Here is a 24787-nt window from a genome sequence, read left to right as displayed (position 1 = left end):
AGTAGACTACAATGGTAAATTATAAAGAGAGTTGTTACTTTCAAGAGTGAATGAAACAATAAAGGGACAATTAAACCAAATTTTGAATATTCGTATAATTTCATTTGTGAGAATATGTGTGTTTGAGTTAGTGTGTGTTTGTGTGCGTGCGTGTGTACCACAACACAAAGACATACAGGTTTGTACTGACGTGAGGTGCAATGGCAGATTTTTTTGATTCTTGGAGAGCAATAATAGTAATTATATGAGGCTAACTGTAATAAATACTGTAGTATGACTTAATATTTACTATGGTAAGGTAAACACTAGTATTAGTCATTTTACAACAGTTAACTAGTAAACACGGGCGTATCCACGCCATAGTTTATTCCTGAACAACCGGAGGCTGCCGTTTCATGACGGCAGTTCTATTATCGCAGGTCTAGGACCCAACTTTTTTGTGACAGCTAGCGCCACCTACCGAGCTGGATTATATAGCGGCGACTACAGTTTCAGGTCAGCAGTTAGTTTGTAGTGATGTTTGTACACAGAATCAAGATATTATTCTCAGTATGTCTTTATACATTTAATTTTTTTTATTCAAAATGCATCAGAGGTTTTAAATACCAAGTGTGCTTGAGTCACAATTTAAAATGTAAACATGAAGTTAAACATAAAATATAAATAAAAATGTATAGCCTATACATCTTTAAACAACTGAAAAAGTGTTTGTACCAAAAGTCTTAAGTTATTGAATTATACGGTATATTGATTAACCTTCGTAAATTTAGCTAATTTGCTCATTTTAGGTAAATTACTGCCATATAACAGTGTCAAACCTTTTTTAATTAATGCATTTTAGAATGAACAGAAAAAAACTCTACAGGAATAAAATCACATACATTATCCATGTAAAGTTTCACAGATAAAATAAGGGAAGAGAAAAGATAAATAAATAAATACAATGAGGAAAAAAAACTAGTTAAAATATGGTGTGGGATTAAACCTATATTTGCTACTATTGTCAGTTTCTACGTCAGCATGATAAAAAACAGATACACAATGTCAAGCAAGCGTGTCCTGAGGTAACTCACTCACTATTTCAGCAATTGAAGCACACGTCATTTTTGGCCGGTCGATCATACACAGCGCGTGCAACATTTTTGACCGCGGGAACGCGCTCATGATGCCCCAAAACGCTGCCTACGTAAACAGCTCACGAAGTTTCCAGCCACAGCCCATGTAGACGAATGGGCACGCAGAGCGAGGGAGAGAGAGAGAAAGTGTTTCGTGGAAACACAGGACACGGGACTGGTTTTGATAGTTCAGTTCAGTTTGATCCTGTGTGGATTTTAGGGATGTTTTCAACAGTGTGACCTGCGCGCTCTGGCGGGACCGTTAGACGAGAGTAGATCGAAGACGAGCGCTGGAAGACTTTGGGAACGATGATAGGTAACGAGCGGACATCCAAACCGCCTCCAGCATCACCTGCGGCTTTACCGGTTAACACATCAAAGAGAAGATTCACAAGAGTCGGAAGAAAGCAAAGCAATGGTTCCCTCCAGTAAGTTTATTTGTCAACTCCTGCTCATTCAGTCATTTACCTACACTTGCACAAAAACACGTGTGCTGGTTTGAATAGAAATGTTTTTTACACCCTGAAAACATTGGAAACCATTACAGAATTTCTAATGGATTTAATATGGTTATTATAGGATTTGCATTGTTTTAATGGAAACTATAATGGTCTCTAATGTGTTGGGTTATTATGGTGGGATGTTATCTGGCAGATAACCATTAAATCCTACTGGAATAATACCCACAACACACTACATGTACATGAATGCATTTTTTACGTTTTAATGATAAACAGCTGATGGTTTATAATGCACTATAGAAGAAATAGTCCCTAGCTGTCACAAAAATGTACACATTTGCACCTAAAGAACACCTACAAAAAAAACTAATGATGGTCAACCCACAGTAAAACAGCATGGGTCTGAGGTATCGTTGGTGGACGCAGCCAGACTTTAACCACTTCTGTACCTCTATGGTCACTCCACCGAGCTGAAGAATTGAGCGATCTGTTTTGTGCCCTCTTCCCAGGTCAAGCTCATCCAGCGGCACAACCACAGAGATTGTCGGTATTCGCCAACCAGCAAAGAACAAGATCCGTCGCCACCAGCATCGCCTCTCTGCCGTGTTCAGCCGAGGTTCTCTGAGAGACTCTGGGGAGATGGCTGCTTCAGGAGAGGAAGTGTCGGTGACTGAAGATCCCTCTGAGCTATCAAATCACATCACGGCCCCAGGCATTCTGAAGATTTTTGGCACTGAGATTTGTGAAGGAGCCAACTATAAAAGTGTACTGGCCACAACACACTCCAATGCCAAAGAACTGGTCAAAGAGGCATTAGCCAGGTAAGTCCAACTTTATTTTCAAGTATTTCTGCGAATTATAGTTATTTACATTAACATAATACGCTACTTTACTTTATATGTAGCAATTTATTAATTTTCGGTTGTTAAAGCCACTTGAACTGACATTTTGTTAGGCTAAGTTATTGCTTATGCTTCATATATTTTTTTTTTGGGGCGGGGGGCATTTATTCAGTTTTGGGTGAAGTTGAAAGTGAATAACTGGGGTTTGATCATGTTTAAATTCATATTTCTGTTGAGCTGTTATCGTACAAAACAGTTCAAACTATTTGGTCTGGATTCTGGAATGTAGGTGAATGCACAAAACTGTGATTGTGCATATGGATTAAAGTGCCTTGATGGCATTTCTTTTCATGCTAATCTGGTTAAGAGGTGTAAAAAATTCCTTTCTGAATACAAGTTGCCTGGAATCAAATGCTTAGCTAAACCTTAAGATACGAAATTCCTTTATTTGTTCTTTATTCTGCAACAGAATATCTTTACATGCTTTATATCTGTTAATCATTTGTTATACAGTATCTGTTAATCATTTGCTGTAACATTTTGACACCTAACTTTTCTTACATTTCATTTTCAACGTACAGAGATTTATTTACTGATGTTGTTTAAAGAGCCAGTAAGATGACAATTTTAAGCATCCTATCACTGTTTATAAGTCCCGGACAACAGGTTTAAATGCATGCAAGGTCAAAAAACACTGTAATTTTCTCAAAATATAAATTTAAAATTACCCCATTTCTCAGAGATCCCCAAACGATTCGTGTGAAGCCGTTCAATGACTCAAGTTTGCCTAAACCCCACCTTTCAGTAGCCTACTCTGCTCTGATTGGTCAACTGACAGGGTGTCTTTGCACAGATCACAGATCAGTAGCACAGACCACAGATCAGTGGAACAGACCAACAATAGTGCAACATGTATTGACCTCGTGCTAACATGATTTACTGAGAAGACATTGTCAACATCAATACACATCATTCATCATTAATCAAGGCAATAACAACGACGATTGAAACTAACATTTTACACTCATTTAAGCATTTATGTAAACTAACCGGGTCATAGCAAAACCGTAAGTGAGCATGCGTTAGCCATTTGCTAACGTGACTCGCTGACAGTAAATTAAGAGTTTAAACAACGAAATCATTCATCATTAATCCAAGCAATAACACAACGATCGAAACGAACAATTTTCCACTCATTTAAGCATTTATGTAAACTAACCGGGTCATAGCAAAACCCTTAGTGAGCATGAGTTACGTTAACCGCTTGCTATCGTGACTCTCTGACAATGACATCATTCATCATTAATCCAAGCAATAAAAATGATGATAGACATTTTAAACTCATTTAAGCAAGTATGTAGCTATAATCATACTTACAGGTTGTGGTTAGGAGATGCATGTTGTTCCAAATAAAGTGGGTACTGAACCATCTTTCATTGCCAAACGTCTAAATCCCCCCGTTAAAAATTAATTGTAACCACTGATTCTTCACAGCCAGACACATTAGGATATCCCTCCTTGAAAAAGTCTCCTTTGGTAGTGAAAACAACACAAACTGAAAACACGGCGTGAGCTGATGTTTACACACACTAACTAGCTGTGGGCGGGTCATAGTTTTCGTTTCTCCCGCGGGCAAGGCTGTAGGCGGAGATTAGTATCTCGTGTGACGTGGATGCGTTCGTGTGACGTGGATAAAGACAGGCAGGAGATTCAATCCATATAACGACTTGTTTCAGCAATTCAGAGTCGACTCCCTGCTTTAGAAGCCAATAACTTTATTAATCGTGCACTTTTTTGTTCAACTACTTTACACGTTGTTTACATTGATGGACAGCTACATGACACACTGCAATAAAGGTTAGTTTCGATTTTGGATCTGTGTGGCTCTTTAACTGAAAGTCATTTTGAGAGTGGTTCAGCCAGTAGTTGCGTTTCCATTACCCCTCAAACTGTGCAAATTAAAATAGCGAATTGCGCACGATGGAAACCGCATAAACCCATACATTTGTTGCCTCACTGCCTCATTAGGCAATTATAACAGCAAGTTACATGAAATCATTTTTATGGAAATGCCATTTGTTTTTTGTTGACATATAGAAAATAATGCTTATCTTTAATGAAAAGTACTAGTGAAATATTTTGTTTTTATCTAACATATCGTACCGTATTCCTGTTTTTCTGTTGTTTGTCTTTATGTTTTTAGATACTCCCTAAGCAAAGAAAATAGTGATGACTATGTGTTATGTGATGTGATTGGCTGTATTGGAGATCACACCTGGAGGACTGAATGTGTTCGTGTGGTAGGTGACAATGAAAAGCCCCTTCTGCTACAGTCCCTCTGGAAACCTAAAGAGGGTTATGCACGTCGATTTGAGATCCAGCACAAGGCTACTGTGGAAGAGAACAACTCCAGAGATAAGGACACAGTGACCGCAGGTATAACCCCTTAGAACATTAACACGTTTGCATTGCAAATTACAAATACATTGAGATTACTAAAATCACTAAAATTATGGTTTGAGCTGTCCTATCTGAAAACAGCGTGCACTGACATATCAAAAAATATATATCTGTCACCAGTAATTTTTTTGTATAGTTTGTTTTAAAAACTACCTAAATGACCTAATAAAACTAAAGCCTAGTCCTGGTTTAATCTAAACCCTGTCTGGAAAACTAAATAAATATTAATATTAAATATTTTTTAGGCATAAATGCACAGGCACGAAAGTTGCAGAAGACGCGCTCCAGAGGCAAATCTGTTCCTCTGGACATCTGTGTAAGCGATGGTGGAGATGATAATGGCAGACACAATCTGTTTAGGAGTGCAAGCGAAACGAAACTAACAGCTGATTCTGAACGCACCTGCATCCGATCCTGTAAAGAAGCCGGCGAAAATGGCAAGAACCAATTGCAGGGGGAGGAGCCTGAGGCTGAGGCCTACAAAGCAACACACTGTCCTGCCAATGAAAGAGAGGAGACCGAGAGTAGCGATGACAACTCGACACAGTATTCCATTCACCCACCCCTTGAGTTTCCTTATTTCCTGCTCCTGCAGGGCTTCAGTTACAGACAGGTAGGACAAATTGCTACTATATCTCTACCCACATCCCCAAACCCCAACTTTCTTACGTCCCTGCTCATTTTAGCTTCAAACATTCCATCAAACCCAAGCTTCACTGTTTGCTGATTTAGCTTTATGAAGCTTTTATAGAAGACGCTTTTAGGATATTTTGAGGTGCATTTATGGCCTTTTTTACTAAAAATGTTGACATCCACTTTAGCTTACTCTTAAATCTATAGTTCATTAAACCAGTCTGAATAATTGAATTGGTGACTCAGTGATCCGGTCACAGCGGTCACATCTCTCTGACACCCCATTCAGACAGCCAGCGACCAGCAGTAGCAGAGCGACGCAATCTCATTCTTTTCAATGGAAACTGGCCTACTTCCGGTGGCACAAGCAAAAGTGATCGTTGGCAACCGTATGGGCATGTCCAGCGACGCGAGAAAGTTAAGAAAACTTTATGCAAATGTCAAGCGAATTTCAGGAGTGACTACCAATGAGAACGAAGCAGTGGAGTTCACGTCATCCTTCTCTTGTCAGTTACTGGTGTGGATGGTACTCATTTGTTTATAACACGCAGATTTAGAAACACCTCATTGAAAGAGACGGGCGACACACAGCGATAACATTGCTGGCTGTCTGAATGCGGCTTGAGGAGTTTTTTATGGAATCTTTCTTGGAATCGTCTTCCAAGGTTGGAGACTTATGTCCCTTATTGATTGTAACTATTTTTGCAGAAACACATGTACATTTTTGGATAAATTAGTTTTTTTTGTGAGGTTTTTGTGTTTGATGAGATAATGTGAATTAACATTAATGCAGTGCAGTTTCAGCACCTTTTTATTATTTCTTATGTGTGCCAATTTTGTTTCGTTAATGAACTGAATTACAGGGAATTTTCATCAATATTTTTTCCCCCAAAAAAATGTATTCTGTCCTCTTCCCACAATATCAATGTTTCACAATTTTAAACTGGATAATACAACACAGGTGACGTCAATGCACCATGGAAAAAAATGATCCCATATCCCTTGAAATCCATTGGAAAATAACAGAGTGTGCCAAACAGAGGAAAAATGTCATAAAAATGACAACGTTTGCAAAAACAGCCTGAGATTTAACACTGGATAGGAAGTGGTGTGTCCACAGTAGGGTGTCCGAAGGGTGGACACATTTCCTGACAGATTAGTTGTGCTCACAGGATGAAGAGTAACCATAAATTAACACACATACACGTGCGTGTACAAACTCATAATAAACATACATGTCAGATTTTCAGGTGCAAAAGTTCATTTATTATGCATATAATATTGTACAAATTCATAAACTCCTTTTTAATAGTGTACCTTATTTAATTAGCGTTAGGCATCTTATGCATTTTAACGGGGTCAGATTGTACAGAATTTGTTTGTAAAGCAAAAGTGTGATTGGTTTAAGCTGGAACGCACTGGTAAACACAATGTGGAAGTTACCTGATTGGCTTGAGTATATGTGGATTTGTGGATTTTGCCTTGATGTTAGAAAAGTCCACAAATGTGTGCAATGATTCACAAACCTACAGAAAGCAATCTGCAAGTAAATGCCTTTAAAATATATTTGTACCTTTTTAAAAATGGCATTTTATCTATTTGTAAATTCAATTCATTTAGTACAACATCAAACATTTGTATATCTTTCATGTGCGTTTGTGAGTTAATGAAATTAAACTCTCTACATTTATTTGTCAATCAGAGTCTATTTATTTATTTATTTAATATTCAACAATTCTGACCTTATCCACTTATTCCAGTGCTTGAATTTAATATATTATTTTATTGCAAACTAAAAAATGGCAAATTTTTATTGCAAATCAAAATATTTTTAATGTCACATACTGCAACAACTGAAAATGTGACATTACCCAATCTCAAGGCAAGAAAAACATGTAAAACTAATACATAAAATTACATATCCCAAACCTCTAATCTAACCCAAACCCCAAGCAAAAAAATGTAAGAATAAAAAAGGAAAAAAGAATACATAAAATGAAATGAAAAAAGAAAGTTGTGCTATTGACACGAAAAACTATTTATACAAATTCGTGCTGAGTGACATAAAAAAGACATTTGTGCTCAATGACAAATGGAAAATCGTGTCCATGAACACAGATAAATCGATTAAATATTTTGTGACTATGTCACGAAATGCCTTGAGGTAGGGCTGGTTATGCATTAGTGAATTGACTAATACATGGTATTCAGAAAAGTTTGTTGGTTGCTGTATGTTATTGACATAATGTACTGTGCAAAAGTAACACGTATTGTTTATGTGTTAAGATTTGTTTGATTTGCCAAAGTCAGATATTTAACTCTTTCCCCGCCATTGACAAGTTATCTCATCAATTAAGAGAAAACGCTCTCAAAAACAGTAAAAACGCTGTGTATGTTTTGATCATCATTCTGAGTCTGATCTCTAACAAAAGTCCTTTACAAAAATGCAATTATTTAATATTTTTGCTCAAAATTTGATATTTTTGAAGAGACCCACCCATATTTGAGAGGTGATAAAAAGAGAACAAATGAAGATAGGATGAAGCAGTTTTTTTCTAAGCAAGAGGGTATGTTCTTTCATTTAATATTATTAGAAAAAAATCTGGAAGGCATTAAACTTTTGTGAAAATCACAAAAAAATGATGCCACTGCCTGACAACTTAAAAAAAAACGCTGGTGGGGAAAGAGTTAAACATTACAACAACATTGTGTATTTTACTCTATTTAATCTATAATATACTGTACATCGCTGTACCGAATAAACATAACCTCACAAACCTTTCATTTCATTACTTCCTCAGGATTTTATCATCTACGCACTGATAGGCAGCTACACAGTATTTGGGCACCAAGTTAAACAAACTTGCAGTGAGCGTGAAGGTGATACAGATAGTCACCTTCTATGGGCGCCTGATATTCTCCCCCATCACTGCTGTGTTCAGCGCCTGGACAACCATCCAGCCCCTGACCAAACTCTGGGAGGTGTCACTCTACTAAAACCCTTTGATGGAGCAAAAGTGAAGTGGAATGGAGTTGTCATTACCCAAGATGCTGAGCTGCAATCAGGAGACATCATCGGTTTGGGTGATCATTACCTTTTCATGTATAAAGACCCCAACTCACCAAGGGTCACAACTAACGTTACCCTACCATGGCATCATGAGATGTTACATACGTGCAGGCTACCTATACTTTGTAAAACATGTACATTATCAGAGAGAAAGTCTCGCGGTAATGGCTTGCCCTGTCTTAAGGATTCGGAAGGAGAGGAACTGGTTCTGGCTTATGATGTGGAACATGAGTCCAGGGTCCTTAAGGAGATATTTGCAATGGTTGAGAAGACTGAAAGTGCACACAGACTGACCGCATCCTTCCTGCTGTGCTTGTGTCTCCAACAGTCTGCTACTCATTTCTCAATGCCTGCCATACGCAGGCTGCTGTTACATATAGCCAATGAGATTCAAACGGTCGTTTGGGTAAGTTTAAGTTATTACATTTAAGCTTAAATTTGCAGTGCCTGTTTCTTCACTGTAAGATTTTCAACTTTAGTGTTCCCTTAACTCAATGGTAAAGCATTGTGTTAGCAGCACAAATATATGGGGTTCAATCCTAGGACCATCTCTATACCGTATATGCGCTTTAAAGAAGTGGTTTGGATAAAATGCATAAATGTAAAAGCAGAAAATTAAGACTGACGTTTTGCATAATTGTAAACACTGTACTGCTTGTTGCATGTTAACAGTTTGTTTAAAGATGCAATCTGTTTTAATCCAGGCCAAAGCAAAGGAACTTGCAGCTTTATTATCTGAAAAGTAAGAACAAAACTTGTTTCACAATATTTTTATTCATAACCAGCGGAATTAAGTTTCCAGATCTCTGGCAATGCTCACATTAAAGCAAGATTTTCCTTTCTCTTTTGACGTACATAGCAGTGAGTCAGACCCAGAAGACTTGCATCCAAGCACTGAAAAGCTGATCCAGGGTCTGGAACCACTCGTCCTGTGGATGGCCAATTCAATCCAGCTCCTTCATTTCATTCAGCAGGAGGTTCCTCGTCTGCTACACGCAATCTCACAAGAAGAGGAGGAGGAAGAGGAAGATTGTAATGGTAGGTCTCAACATTTACTATCTTTTTGATAACATTGTAAAAGTCATTATAAACTCACATGCAAAATAGTTTGCTGTTATTTTATATAACCCAAAGTTTACTGTAAAAAACAAATTACATGATGATGCCATTGAACAGTCATTTACAAACTGGGGCCAGTTAATTAATAGATTAATTAAATATAAATATAAAATAAGGCAACTATTGAAATTTTAAGTTTTAGAATGTCATACATTTTCTTTTGGGGGCCACAAAGGGATGCACTGTACACAAGGGAGGTCGTATGCGGTTAAAGTTTGAGAAGCACTGCCATAGAAGAACCATTTTTTTGCTGTATGGTTTCCTAACCTTTCTGTATATTGGACGATATTTGGCTGAGATACAACTATTTGAAAATCTGGAGTATGAGGCTGCAAAAAATCTAAATATTGAGAAAATCGCTTTTAAAGGCAGGGTCCATGATCTCTGAAAGCCAATCACCTAAACAAACACGCCCCTACCCCAATAGAATCTGGACCTTCTTTTGATAGACCCGCTACACACGTACGCAACCCAGGCAATGATGTTGGTTAGTAGACACGCCCCTTAATGCTGAATGGCTACAAGTGTGCTTTGATATCAAAGGAAAACATCACCATGTTTCAATATTTTACTTTGTTCTAACTTAGATGAATTAATACATACCTATCTTTTTTAATGCGTGCACTTTATCTTTGCACAGCGTGTCGTGAATGTGTTAGCATTTAGCCTAGCCCCATTTATTTCTTAGGATCCAAACAGGGATGAATTTAGAAGCCACCAAACACTTACATGTTTTCCCTATTTAAAGACTGTTACATGAGTAGTTACACGAGTAAGTATGGTGACAGAAAATAAAACGTAAAAGCGGATAAAAAATAAGAACTATATTGTATGGCGGAAGAACACTTAGTTTGCAGCACTTTGGTCCACTGAGGTCGAAGCGTTGCAAACTAAGTGCTCTTCCGCCTGGAAAATAGTTCTCATTTTTAATCCGCTTAAAAAATCGCCACGTTTTGTTTTGTGCCACCATACTTACTCATGTAACTACTTTAAAATTGATGCACCAAATATAGGTGGCCTACAGGTGGAGACACTTTAATGCTTTCATTTGATATTGCTTTTTTGTCATTTTTAGAGCTTAAACCCCCCACCCCAACACACACATTCAGTGAATTATATGGCAATAGCTAAATAATGATTTTTAAAGAACCTGTGAATGTGTTTGGAAGACGTGAGACATGAAGAACCAAGATTTTTATGAATTGTTTTTGTAATGTGACTTAATATCTCTGACCTAATTTTTTTAGCGGTGCTGGAGTTACGCCTGTCCTCTATACGATCAGCCAGTGAGGAGGCCATGACGGTCCTGGAGGAGGTCATAATGTTCACCTTCCAGCAGTGTGTCTATTATCTTACTAAGGTCAGACTCACCAACATCTGCTCGCTTACTACAAAAAACACTGAATGTCATTTAGTAGGCAGACTTCATACCAATGCACTGAAACAGGGTCAACATCTCCATTTTAACCACAAATGGTATGTTTTATATAATCACACTGATCATTTTACATACTGAGCTGTTTGAAAGAAACAATCAAACTCTAACTTATGCTAAAGGAGAACTGTGGTCATGTAATGTATGTAATAAATAACATATTGTCAAAACTCTCACATACCAGCAGGCCTAGAAAAACACTGGTATTGTGAATGTGGTTTATTACGTGCAGGGTTTTTGAAGGATCTCGAATGTTTCCAGATGCCTTACATGGTTTACCAGTGTTGTGTTTGGTAATATACAGAACAGAGAGCATAATGTGTATAGTATCATCCTTGTGGTATGTTTCATTCAAATCTGTCTAAAACAGATTTAGTACAAACATCTAATGTGATTTTGTAATGTTAGCAATCCCTGTTTTGCTCATTCTTCTGTTGGTAGCTCAGTCAGATAGGAAATACTTTCTGAATGTTTAAAGGTGATTGTATGCAACAAATCAAATCCAGATATGGAGTGAGACTACGAGTTGGTTCTTATCAAAGCTTCTCTTTCCTTTAAGCACAGTAGAAAGGCAAGTGCTGTCCACTGATAAGTAACTTCCTTTGAGTAACAGATGAATTAAAGGGATATTTCACCCAAAAATGAACATTCTGTCATCATTTACTCAATCTCATGTTATTACAAACCTGTATAAATTTCTTTGTTATGATGAACACGGAGGAAGATATTTAAAAAAATGTGTCATTTAAAAAAAACGTTCATGAGCATTCACTTCCATAGTATTCTTTTTTACTACTGTTGAAGTAAATGGGGCTCATGATCGGTTTGGTTACAAACATTGCTCAAAATATCTTCCTTTGTGTTCATATAGTGGCCTGAATGTTGCCCCTTGCCACCGGGCAGTCCTTTATTTTGAGCCCTGATATTGTTCTCCCTTCCAATGTCCCTTAATTTTTAAGTAAATCTTTAAAAAGTCTTCATACAATAAATGCCTTCATAAAACTTGCAGAAATCCTGATTTAACATGATGAGTCAAAATCCCCAGTCCAAGAAGAGTTCTTAAACTTCAGGCGTGCCTTGTTTCCGTTATTATATATGTATATTGTAGCTTGTTAAATATGTACTCATAAAGTACAGCACAATAAGACCGAGTCTGTAATGAAAAGCAGAATCTTTGACAGAATAGTGAAATTTTATAACCGGCCCTTTTTTCTCCTTTAATGTTCAGACCTCATTTTAATATTTAAAGCCAGGTTTTAGAAATGATTTGTGTTCTGCATGGGAAAATCCGCAAATCTCTGCTCACTCTGGGAAATCATAATTCCTTTTCGTCCTAAGGCATTGTTTGTCATGGAAGGACATGATGTTGACATTGGTGTGATTTGATTTAGTGAATTTAAGGTCCAATTTTTGAATGCGTTTTTTCTGTGGAAAAAGATTCCCTGGCCAACAGTACAAACAACTTTGAGGTACTTGAGACGTTTCCTCTGTCATAATTGAAATAAGTGCTATATTGTGTTTCTTTTGATAATTTTATGTTTGAATTGGTCGACAGAAATATATAATAATAAGGCCAAACCTCAGAATGTTGTTAACCACAGGATATTGTTAAATCTGTGGTTTGTAAGTCTAAAAGGATTTTTTATATCGTTAATTAACAATTTTATCATTAACTATAAAAAAAAGACAATACAGTAATGAAACACTTGAAAAAGTAATGGAAAGGTTTAAATAGAAGTCGTGGGAAACAAAATGATTTTGTGTCAGTGCAGTTTAGTGCATTATTCATCTTAGACTTTAAGCTGGATGAGAAACTAGACATTTTTAAAGAAGAGGAAATGATTTAGCAGTGCGGTTTATTCTGATGGCAGTCACTATGAAATGCCACCCAAAATTACATTTTATACTTAAAGCATTTGGCAAAATGTCAATTTCTTGCTTCTTCCTGCAGTGCCAATTCTCCATTATGAGGTCGGTTTTTTCAATAGGAAAATTGAATCAAAAACAAACATGTCTGGCTGGAAAGCAAACTGATGTTTTACAACTATAATAACAGGTTCTGTTCAGTTGTGTGATTTTATCCTGCTGTGAAGGAAACTGCTGGTGGGCTTAGATAAACTGCTCACTGTTGGTGATATCCAGTGAGATCGACAGTAGGTGCATGTTGTTAATGGGTTGTTAATACAGTATGTGTCGCAATATTTGTCTCTCAAAGTGAATATTTCATCATTATTCACTTACTACTTACTAATGTCATTCCAGAGATGTATTCTTACAGTATATGGACCATTTTTTTCCCATATAATATAAAAATCTCCTCCCCCTTCACATCGTCGCATCTTAAAACACACATAAATGTTGGTATTATCATTAAATTATTGTAAATGTATACTCGTTTCACACAGTATATTTATTTCATATTCATGTATAGACCACCTATCTCTATAAATGATCAGTGGTATAGACACATATATAAATGTTACAGCACTTTTAAGAAGTCTTTGTTTTAATGTAGTAAGGCTATGAACTCAAGTATGTATTTAACTTTATTTTTCTTGTTAAATTTTCGTTTTTCATGCACTTGATAATTTGATAATAGAGAATGAAAGTTATACAGAGAGTGAGGAATGAGGATATGCCATTTCACTTAATACTTCGTTTCCTCCGTTCTCCGTTCCTCGCTTGCATCCTAGGAGGGTGGTGCTAAGACCCGGGGAAAGAAAGCAAGGAAAGGAAATGAGGATTCACAAATAAGAATTGAGAAGCACCCACTGTCTCCTGTGTGTTTGTTCACCTCTCAACCTCGATAAAGGTCCGAGCAAGCATCCTCTTTTTAAAGTTTCAGCTAATATGACCGCAAAAGAGCGCTCACGCTATAATATTTGATTGACAGGACACTGCGCAAGTGATTTAAATAAAGGCAGTGCGGTCCACCTCACGTTTTCAAGCGTTTAAAATGCGTTTGGTGTGATCAGCCCAAGTACAGTACAGTATACTGTAAAAAGTGAAAAGTTGGATCAACTTAAAAAGTACTAAACTTTTTTACCTAAACTGAAACTAAAATGAAATTTTAAGTTGAAAACTTTTTAAGTGTTAACAATTGAATTAAAAAGTTGATCCAACTTTTACTTTTTACAGTGTGGATACTCTATAGCCAAATTGTGATGTTTTTGTTCTTTAAAATCTTTAATGGGTTGATCTAATTCACAGAATACATCTAAATAGCTGTGTCCCAGTTCAAAGACCTTTTAAGGACATGACCACTAAAGCCCTTTATACACAGACATTCCGGAAAATATACGGGAAAGGCATCCTGGATTTTTTCGGAATGGTTCGATTTTTTGTTCATTCACACTGACATGATTAGCCGGCATCTGATGGTCCCGGGAAGACATGTGACCTGTTGAAAGTCCAGCCCTCTCTTCTACGCAGTGTCTGAAGTTTGCATATTATTTATTATTCATCTCTCCAGTGCATTTTTGTTTATGATAAGACTATAAAGGAGCGCGTGAACGCACAGTTCTATGCTGGTGAATGATCTCAGCTTCAGAGTGGATATTTGACGAGCTCCCTGATTTCTGCTTTAAAACAGTTTTCAGACATTTATCATCGTGATTGTTTATATGCATTTAAAACCAGCATTTTGAGGAGCTGAACGATATATCTTGTTGGGATGACGCGCGGGCATCTTCGTTTATTATAGCTCAAATGAGCACGTGACGCGATATTCTTTTATGCTGCTGAATGATCTCCGTTTCAATGCAGTAAGTGACGAGATAACTTACCTGATATCTGCTTCAGTCCAGTTTGCTGACATTTCTCGTCGTGAATGTTGTAAATCCCTCATTTTAAAGAGTTGAACCAACTTCATCTTGCCATGACACGCGCGTCCTCACTACTGCACGTGCGTCATGTTTTATGCGTCTCATTTATAATTTCCTGATAACTGCTTCAATCTAGTTTGCAACATTTCTCGTGGTGAATGTTTATATGCATGTTATCTCTCGTTTCAAGGAGCTGAACCATAACTTTTGTTGTGATGACGCGCGCGTCCTCACTACGACACGCCCATTACGGCATTGTTTCGTCTTCTTGTTCACACAGAGGGTTTTCCGTATATCTGACTAGGTCCTCTTTCCGGCAACTATCCCAGAAGATTAACGGGACGAGTTTGTGTTCACACAGACGCTTGTCTGCCAATTTTACGGGTATTTTCTGGGACCAAAGGTCTGTGTGAATGGGGTTTAAGAGAACTCAAGTGAGACCATCTAGCATTTAGAGGACCCATAAAAGACACAGCGGAGACGTTTCTGACTTATTATATTAAGCCATTACAGGTGCGCAATGAATCCCAGGATAGCCTAGACTATGAAAAATCCATTAGTTTTATCCTTAATAGTGTGGAGAAATAAGGACACATTTTAAGGATTTATATTAAGCATCCTTCGAATTGGGATGGCCTTACTGTGCGTTCACACCGCCACCAGCAAAAGAGTCAAAGTGCCCGGAAGTCATAAATTTTCAGTGAGAGTCAGCGGTGAGCTCCGGCGCGTAGTGGCGCGTCATGTACGGTGTGAGCGTTGAGGAGAGTTGAAATCAGCTAAACTTTATGGTAATAAGCTATGACACGGTTCGGCTGCAACCAATCGGAAGACGGAAACACTTGCCGGCAACCAATTTGAAGACTGAAACCTCTGCTTGAGAGGATTCCATAGAATGCATTTGAGTGCCATAGCGTCTACTACACTTGTTTTTATATAGAGTTGTTGGCAGGGCAGCCAGAGCTTTTATTGACGCTCTCGCCGGTGGTGGTGTGAACATACAGTTACTGACCTTCAGTCGCACTGTTGTGATGCCATCGGTCTTAGAATGCAGCCTTCAAGGTCGCAGCCTTTGAATTGGGACACAGCTAATGATTTGTTCATGAATCAAACTTGGAGCCGGGGTTTAACTGAATTTGTCAATGATCCTTTCGCAACAGTTAATATCTCACTGGAGGGGAAGATTATCAGTGAATAGTTACTTAATTTTAGATCTGTTCTTTACACAAAGCTATTAAATGACATCAGAAGACTTAAAAGAATGGGGCATATGGACCACGTTTGTAATCCTTTAATGGCATTTTGAAGCTTGACAGACGCAGTTTCCCTTCACTTTCATTACATGATTTACATTACAGTGGCCAGATGATTTGTTTCTCATCGTTGAATTGCACAGAAGAAAGTCAGTTGTAAAAAGACATGAAGGGAAGAAAATTATAAATAAATTTTTATTTAGGGGTGGTTTCCCGGACAGGGTTTAGAATAATCCAGGACAAGGTGTAAGTTATATTAGGACATTTAAGTAGTTTTTACAAACATACCTTACAAAAAAATGCTGGTGTGCATCTTGAGACAAAACAATTGCACTGATATATACATACAGCAGTGGTGTCCAAAAGTGAGCTCCAACTTTGAATAATTAACATCTTTACTCTTTATTTAAATATGAACTTTAACTACAATGTAAAAATTAGATTATATTTACATTTATTTTTATGTTACTTTAACTTAACAAATTAAGTTAAACAATTTAAACTTGGTTTTATAAATTATGCCAACTTATCACAAGTCAAAACTTAAAATAGTAGGTTAAATTGACTTTTTTATAGGGTCATTATATGCTGATCATGTTGCAGGGCACTCTGTGTCTATAGTTTTTGAATAAGTGGAAGCGCTTTTTCCGAAAGCTCACTTTTTCCTTTAACAGCTTAATGGTTTTGGGTGGAGACTCTTTACTGTATATTAGCTGTATCGAGAGCAAACTGCCAAAGAGGGCACTGGTTGCCAAGATGTTGTCAACGCATGAGAGTAGTCTCCCTGAGAATCTTTACATATGATGGTTAAGGCTGCGGGTGCCAAATGTAGACTGGATTCAGCTGTCTGCACACAATTACGCTGAACAAAGCCAGCATTGTGTTAATCTGATGTGTGGCACATAAAAGAGCGTTGAGATGGGAGAGTGGGGGCTGCGCCTCGGCAGGCACGTCTCAAACAGACTTCTCTTTCTACGCTGATCTTGTGGGTCCTCTGGAACGCAGCTCGATGATCTGAGCAATCTGCTAGTATTCGAGGATTCCCCAACTGTATACCCTTAAAACCAGATGGAAATGTATTAACACGGTTATTGCAGGAGTGTTGTTAGTAACAGAGATGTAGCCTGAACACATGTGCCTCCAGACAATCTGAGTTTTTATTTGATGAAAGGAACCATAAAAGTAAATAGACTTGGCATTTTGTCGTTTTTAAAGGGCTCGGGCAGTGACCTTGCACCTCTGAGCAGAGAAATCCTATCACAGATGTTTTTGCATGAAAGTGTTCTCATGATCTGGAGATTACTGTCAAAAATCTGAACTGAGCTTGTGTTCATCTGGGTAGGAGGAGGTTCGTCCCCTTTCCTCTGTCCGTTGATAAGACATACTGGTGTGAATTATCTTGTCTTTAAATACATTTCCTGTTAAAAAACTGCCTGGAATGAACTTTGAAGTGATACACATCGCACATAATATAAATAATCTTGACAGTTAAGACACTATATAGCCTCTTGACAGTAATATAAGTTAATAGCTGGCATCTGTGGGTGCTGTGCACTGACATGTTTTTGCAATATTTGTATGGAGCCAATTAGCATCTAGGACAGGAATTATGGGTTTCATACTACACTGTCAGAAAAAAAATGGTCCCTAGCTGTACCCTTTCAAAAAGTACACCTTAGCACCTAAGTTCATGGGCCAAGAGTTCATGGGCCATTTGACCATATCGGTGCCATTTCTTTCCCTTGGACATTATATGCATAAAGATGCAAGAAAACCAACTCTAAAATACATTTTACTATTAAGCAAATTGTCCTGCATTTTAATCTAACAACAAATTTAACTTTATAATTTAAAACATTAATAAAAACTACATAGAATACTAAAAAACAGCATTTTTATCCACCCCTGCTTTCTATCTCTATACTTTACCTTTAAATATAATGAATTAAATTCTTCAGATACTGTATCTTCATTTTTATGCAATAGTGTGGGTCCATATCCCATTTTTGCTTAAAACATCTTTTACCATTGAATATTTTAGATGAAATGCACATTTTCGTCATGTCCCCAGGATTTCCCTCAATCCTGTTACCCCCTATGAAAACAGGAGTCACATTTTCAAGAGGAAGTTGCATCATCTGGATCTTCTGAAGGCCACGTGAAGATCAAATATTTATTTTAATCACTAGAATTAGCTTTCATTTCCATTAAAGGAAAACACCAGTTTTTCAATATTTTACTTTTTACATCAACGTAGCTGAATTAATACATACTAGTGATGCACCGATGTATCGGCCGCCGATATTTATCGGTCGATTTTTGATGATTTTGAAACCATCAGCATATTGGCAATAGCATGAGAAAGGCCGATACTGATTGTTTATTAATTAACTGCATAAAGGCAATGAATTGCATTGTTCAATTAAAATGATTTAATGTTTTGGTGTGCACTATACTTAAGCACCGACAGAAAACCTTTGTTGAGCTGGCTCAAATGTCTTGGACAATAAAAGAAACAGACTGCACTTTAGTGGGGGAAAAGAAGTCCAACTTTTTTTGAAGTAGCAATCGGTATCGGTCAGAAGTTGTCTGTTTAAATCGGTATCGGCCCAAAAAAATCCTATCGGTGCATCCCTAATACATACCAATCTTTTTTCAATGTGTGCACTTAATCTTTGTACAGCGCTTTGAATGTGCTAGCATTTAGCCTAGCCCCATTTATTCCTTAGGATCCAAACAGGGATGAATTTTGAAGCCACCAAACACTTCCATGTTTTCACTATTTAAAGACTGTTACATGAGTAGTTACACGAGTAAGTATGATGGTAACCACTCGTACTCGTGTAACTACATGTCACTGTCTATAGGGAAAACATGGAAGTGTTTGGTGGCTTCTAAATTCATCCCTGTTTGGATCCTAAGGAATGAATGGGGCTAGGCTAAATGCTAACAAATTCAAGACGCCCTGTACAAAGATTAAGTGCACACATTGGAAATAGACAGGGATGTATTAATTTGTCTAAGTTGAGGTAAGAATATAGTAAAATATTGAAAAACATGGTTGTGTTTTCCTTTAAGAAACCATGTTAAAAAATTAACTAGTTACCTGAGATTGACCAATAAAAATGTATTTTAATTTTGCCGAATTACAACTTGCAAATGGCACAGATTCGTTGGAATGGCCCTCATAATAGTACCACGTACACTGTAAAAAATAAACAGTTGACTAAACTTACATTTTCAAGGCAACTTGCTGCACAGCTTTTTTGAGTTTACTCAACTCTTGGATGATGTAGTTCACCTAACTCAATTTACTGAGTAATGTCAACTTACACCAAAAAGTTGAACCAACTTAAACTGATTAGGTAATAAGCAAATTTCTATGTTTACTCAACTAGTGACTAAGTTGGGTAAAGAGTAATTTAGTATATCCAAATTTAACTAATCTACATGTTTTGGACTGTACACAGAAAGGTCTCATAAACAAAGTCTTTGTCTGACTTTTTTGCTGTGAGGCAACAATGATTCTACATGAACTAACAATGAACTAACTCATTGTGCTGCCCTCTACACTGAACACACACTTCTCAATCATGGTAACAATGAACAAACATAATTCTTTAAAAATTACTCTAAATACAACATATAACTAACATTAACAACATAACAACATAAATAAATCCAGCAAACATTAAAACAGTCATCTTTTTTAGTAAATATTAACCAAAGCAGTGAACATGTTGCAATGCATGCTGGGAACCATTCCGACCATTGTTTTTTTTTAAATTGCTTGTTCAGATTACTCAGTTTGGCAAGTTGGGTGAACGAATTGGACAAAAACTTATACATCTAAGTCCAGTCAACAAAATAATATATGTTAGCTGAATGATTATGCTCTTTTCATTCAGTGAACACAAAATTATCAATTGATGCCCTTCAACAAAGAAATCTTTGTTCAAGTAACTTAATGTTCTTTGTTGAATGAACATTTTAAAGTTGGATTTTTTACAGTGTAGGTATCAAATGTATACATCTTTAAGTAAATGGTACATAATAGGACCTTTTAAGACTGGCCCAGTGACAGCTTGGGACCATTTTTTCCTGACAGTGTAGGCCAGGGGTTCCCAAACTTTTCATTTCTTGACCTATTTAAATAGGTATATTAAATTGATATATGATAAAATTATTTTTCCTTTAACAAAAATTGTTTAATATTTTTCTTGTCATTTTATTAATGAAATGTATGTTTATAAAACTTTATATACATACTTTGTAATACCCTATCATACCAAAATAATTGTTATTGCTCACCATTAGCTGGACTAAACGTTTTTTTTTTGTGTCACTTCTACAGCAAAAGGAACTTTGTGCTACCCACCTTATCCCACTGTGCGACTGTGCATTATAGTTCAATTATTTACTGATGAATCTTTTTCTCTGTTTGTCTCCCAGATGTTGTATCCAGTTCTTCCAGGCTTGTTGGACAGTAATCCTTTCTCCAAAAGTGGACAGCTGCAGATCTCGAAGGACATCAGAAAAGTCCTGGAAATCTGTACAAAAACACTGCAGCTAGTCAGAGTGTTCCAGGTGCACCCAGAAATCACAGTGCAGCTCTTCGCCTACCTCTTCTTCTTCATCAATGCTTTGCTTTTCAATCTGTTGATGGAGAGAGGTGAGCCTTCACTGCCTATCTGTCAGACTTTCCAATGCTCATTTGTTCTGCATGTCATCACATCGAATTATGTTGGCCTTGTGTTTGGTTTTGTGTAAAGGATCGGGAGGAAGTTTTTACCAGTGGTCCCGTGGGGTCCAGATCAGGGCTAATTTGGATCTGCTTATAGACTGGGCACATGGAGCAGGACTGAATGATTTGGCACACAGCTACCTTCTCAAACTCTCCACAGCTGTCAATCTACTGGCCACACCCAAGGAAACTCTTTTGCAGGTCAGAGATACATCTATGTATATTCATTATATTTCTGAGGAAGAGGTATGTGGGGTGTAGTGAAAAAATTAAAAATGTTTGCATGCTAAAACAGCTGTTGGTACACAATTCCAAGCATTCCTGTCTTATTACAATGAAATTCCTTATTTATCACAATCTCAGTGGAGATCAGGAATTAGTTTGGTCCTCAGTAATAATTAACAGGATGTATTACTCATTAAAGGATAAAGCTTTGTGAACACAAAGATTCTTTCATGGTAATAGATAAAGATGCAGGATAAGCTACATCTCCGTCTGACATGTTGGGGTAACAAATCATCTCGCTGAGGGGACATCCTGCTAAAGGAAATAATAAAATGTTGAGCAGCATTACTGTCAGAGACTATATGATGCTTTTTGGGTTTTGTGTCTGACAAATTGTCACAGTCACACAAAATATATTAGATGTATGTTGTGTTGTAGTTATTGATACGCAAAACAAGGATTTTACTTTTGTTGAACCTAAATACACAACTTTGCAATATTTTAAAGTCAAACAGAAGAAAAGGGAAAATATTTTGATAAAAGATGGTTAGCTCCATTTGTCAGGCAGAAATAAGTGTGTTTGTTAACTGTGTGATAAAAATAAGTTATAAAATGAACACAAAAACGACAAATTTATTGGTGACCATCGTCCAGTGGTTATACATAAATTACATGTAATACACATATTGAATGAGTTTGTACTCGTCTAGAGCAAAGACTGTACTTCTTACGTATATTACGTCTGTATGGTGTGAATAAAAATGTCTGATGCTGTTTTAGAAAGTATTTTTAGGTACGGGATCACAGTATGGTTTGGTAATCTTTCAGTTCAGCTTAAATCCAAGATTTATGTGAGGAATGTATTCTTAACCAGGTGGAGAGGATTCTTGGCAATCAGAGTCATCCTTTGCAATCAAAGTATAAACTGCTTCCCGATACAGAATCAGAATGTGTAAACTAAATCGATACAACAACTCCTTTGTGCCAGTATCTGTGCGTTTATTTAACAAATGTTTTATCTTAATAGGTTTTTTATAACTATTATATTGTATATACTGTTTGCTTTTTACCTGTCTATTGTACTCGTGCAGCAACATGTAGTCCATAACAATTTTCATTTCAAGGACAACAATAAAGTATAAAGTATAATTAACTGTGATTCATCAATTGAATGGTTCTGATATGTGACTCTGGACCACAAAACCAGTTATAAAGGTCATTGTTTGAAATTGAGACAGCTGAATAAATAATATGCATTGATGTATGATTTGTTAGGATAGGATAATATTTGGCTGAGATACAACTGTATTTTTAAAATCTGGAATCTGAGGGTGCAAAAAAATATTAAAAATATATTTAAAAAAATATGCTAAATATTGAGAAACTAACTGTACACTGATGTTGCTTACACGCTGGGTTGTTTTTAACCTGTGATTGGGTCAAATATGGACATTTTCTCTGCAATGTAACCCAGAGCATTTTAATCTTATTTGCACGTGCCCCCCTAAAGAAATTTCAACACATGAACACATCTCAATCATTGAATTTGAATAAGGTGAGACATATTAAATGATACAGGATAGTGCTGTTGGTTACACTGTAAAAAAAATCCGTAGAAATTGCAGCTGGGTTGCCGGTAATTTACCGTAGATTTAAATTTATGTTATTTACTGGCAACATTTGGTTCAAAGTTAAATGAACATTTAACATTTACAGGTCTTTGTCTTTACAGAGTAAAACTAAAAAACAGCATTAAGCAAAACATTCTGGGAAACAAAATCTGAAGCAAAAAGCAGAAAAAGGTTGATGATGATTTCTGGTTCCCAGAATGCTTTGCATGAGGCTGTTATTGTATAGTTTTATTCTGTAAAGATAAAGACTTGTTAATATTTAAAATGTATTTAACTTTGAACAAACTCTTTCCAGTAAATAACATAAATTTAAATCTATGGTAAATTACCGGCAGCCCAGCTGCAATAACATTGTAATTTCTACGGAATTTTTTTACAGTGTAGTAGACTTATTTTTCTTAGGTTTAAATGCACAGAATTCATGATAAATTAATGTGTTTTTATAAAATGTGACACTGGACCACATTACTAGTCATAAGGGTCAATTTTCTGAAATTGACATTGAATATATAATCTGAAAGCTAAATAAATAAGCTTTCTATTCATTTATGGTTTGTTAGGATTAAAAATCTGAAATCTGAGGCTGCAAAGAAATTATATAAATAAATAAACCACCTTTAAAATTGTCCAAAGTCCTTAGCAACACATATACTAAACATAAATACATTTTTGAAATATTTACAGTAGGAAATGAACAAAATATCTTAATGGAATGTGATCTTTACTTAATATCCTCATGATGTTTGGCATAAAAAAGCAATAATTTTGACTCATACAATGTTTTTTGGCTTTTGCTACAAATATACCCATATGACTTATGACTGGTTTTGTGGTTCCTCCAGGGTCACAAATGTCATAAAATTGAGGCCCCGCACTCACTTGTTTGAGAACCACTGATTTAACCCATTGGTTAAGTTTGTCCATAATTATACTATGAGTTGAAACCAGCACAAAGCAGCATTTTTAAGAGTGTAGTTTTCCTTACAATGCCATATTTAATGTAGGTAAAAAATCTGGTTCTTGACATTAAAACACAACATGTCAGTATGTAAATCTCCATCTTTGTGTCAATGCAGATGTCCTGGAGTGCCCTGCGGATGGAGTTTAATGCACTTAATCCAGCACAGCTGCACCACGTACTCAGAGAGTATAACTCACGACGCTCGTGTCCTGCAGCATGGGCGCCCTCTAGTGATGAAAGCAACACTGCCCTCACAACGAGTAAATTATTCATATCATTACATAAAGATATCATCATAACAATATGAACTTTGTCGCTAAGGCATGTTTCAAACATCTCAGACATGCATGCCGTATGAATGTTCATTAAAAATGTGTGTTTAAGATAGCGTAGGGTTGCAAAACAATATGTTTTCTCGACTCTGTTCCTTGTCCCAGTGGTTCCCAACCTTTTATCCTTGGTGCCCCACTAAAAACTAAACAAAATCTATTTTTAATAAAATTATTAGTGGAACATTTTATGCATCTTATTGAGCTCACAGCATATCTGATCCTGCACCCGTTGTGAACTCTGGTGCCCCCTAAGGAACCACTGTCTTACGGCACAGAAGGTAGATCTAATCAACTACATCTGACGTTGATTCACCTTACTAGACTACTGAAAAACTAAAGATGGTTGCGTCAGATTTGCTACATGTTTAGTGTCGATGTGGCTCCAGGAACCCACAAAAAATGACTGTAGTCCCATACAAAACATTTGAAAGTAACACAAGTATGTGAAAAAATAGGTGGCTCCCCTTGTGATGTCAGGAGAGGATCTTCTTATAATAATACCGTCCCTTAATCTGCACTCTTCAACCATGGCACTGACATTTAGTGCAGAGGGAGTTCAAGAGTTCACACTTACAAATAAGTCAGATAGAATTAATGATATGCGTATTTGGCGTGCTGTCCGAGGAGAGGGCTCTGAGCTCTGCATTTGGCCCTAGCCCGGAGAATCCTCAATAAAGAAAGGGCA

General features: G+C 36.8%; 1 protein-coding gene across 2 annotated transcripts in view; it reads left to right on the top strand.

Annotated features, from left to right (window-relative positions):
- The first annotated feature begins 1176 nt into the window (after positions 1–1176).
- Positions 1177–24787, top strand: part of radil2b (Ras association and DIL domains 2b) — a 30710-nt gene continuing 7099 nt past the window's right edge. Inside the window, exons 1-11 of one of the 2 annotated variants that reach the window (XM_065253518.2) lie at positions 1177–1543; positions 2086–2397; positions 4622–4854; positions 5124–5491; positions 8313–8987; positions 9286–9323; positions 9444–9619; positions 10948–11060; positions 20662–20881; positions 20982–21154; positions 23886–24030. In XM_065253518.2, the coding sequence (XP_065109590.1) occupies positions 1425–1543; positions 2086–2397; positions 4622–4854; positions 5124–5491; positions 8313–8987; positions 9286–9323; positions 9444–9619; positions 10948–11060; positions 20662–20881; positions 20982–21154; positions 23886–24030 (2572 nt within the window). In that variant the 5' untranslated portion in view covers positions 1177–1424. Of the gene's footprint in view, positions 1544–2085; positions 2398–4621; positions 4855–5123; positions 5492–8312; positions 8988–9285; positions 9324–9440; positions 9620–10947; positions 11061–20661; positions 20882–20981; positions 21155–23885; positions 24031–24787 lie in introns of both variants that reach the window. The other variant, XM_065253517.2, reaches the window with a different exon arrangement.

Source organism: Paramisgurnus dabryanus, chromosome 1, assembly GCF_030506205.2.
Source record: "Paramisgurnus dabryanus chromosome 1, PD_genome_1.1, whole genome shotgun sequence".
Taxonomy (NCBI): domain Eukaryota; kingdom Metazoa; phylum Chordata; class Actinopteri; order Cypriniformes; family Cobitidae; genus Paramisgurnus; species Paramisgurnus dabryanus.
Note: the sequence above shows the minus strand (reverse complement) of the source record. Positions and strands in the feature narration are given on the sequence as shown.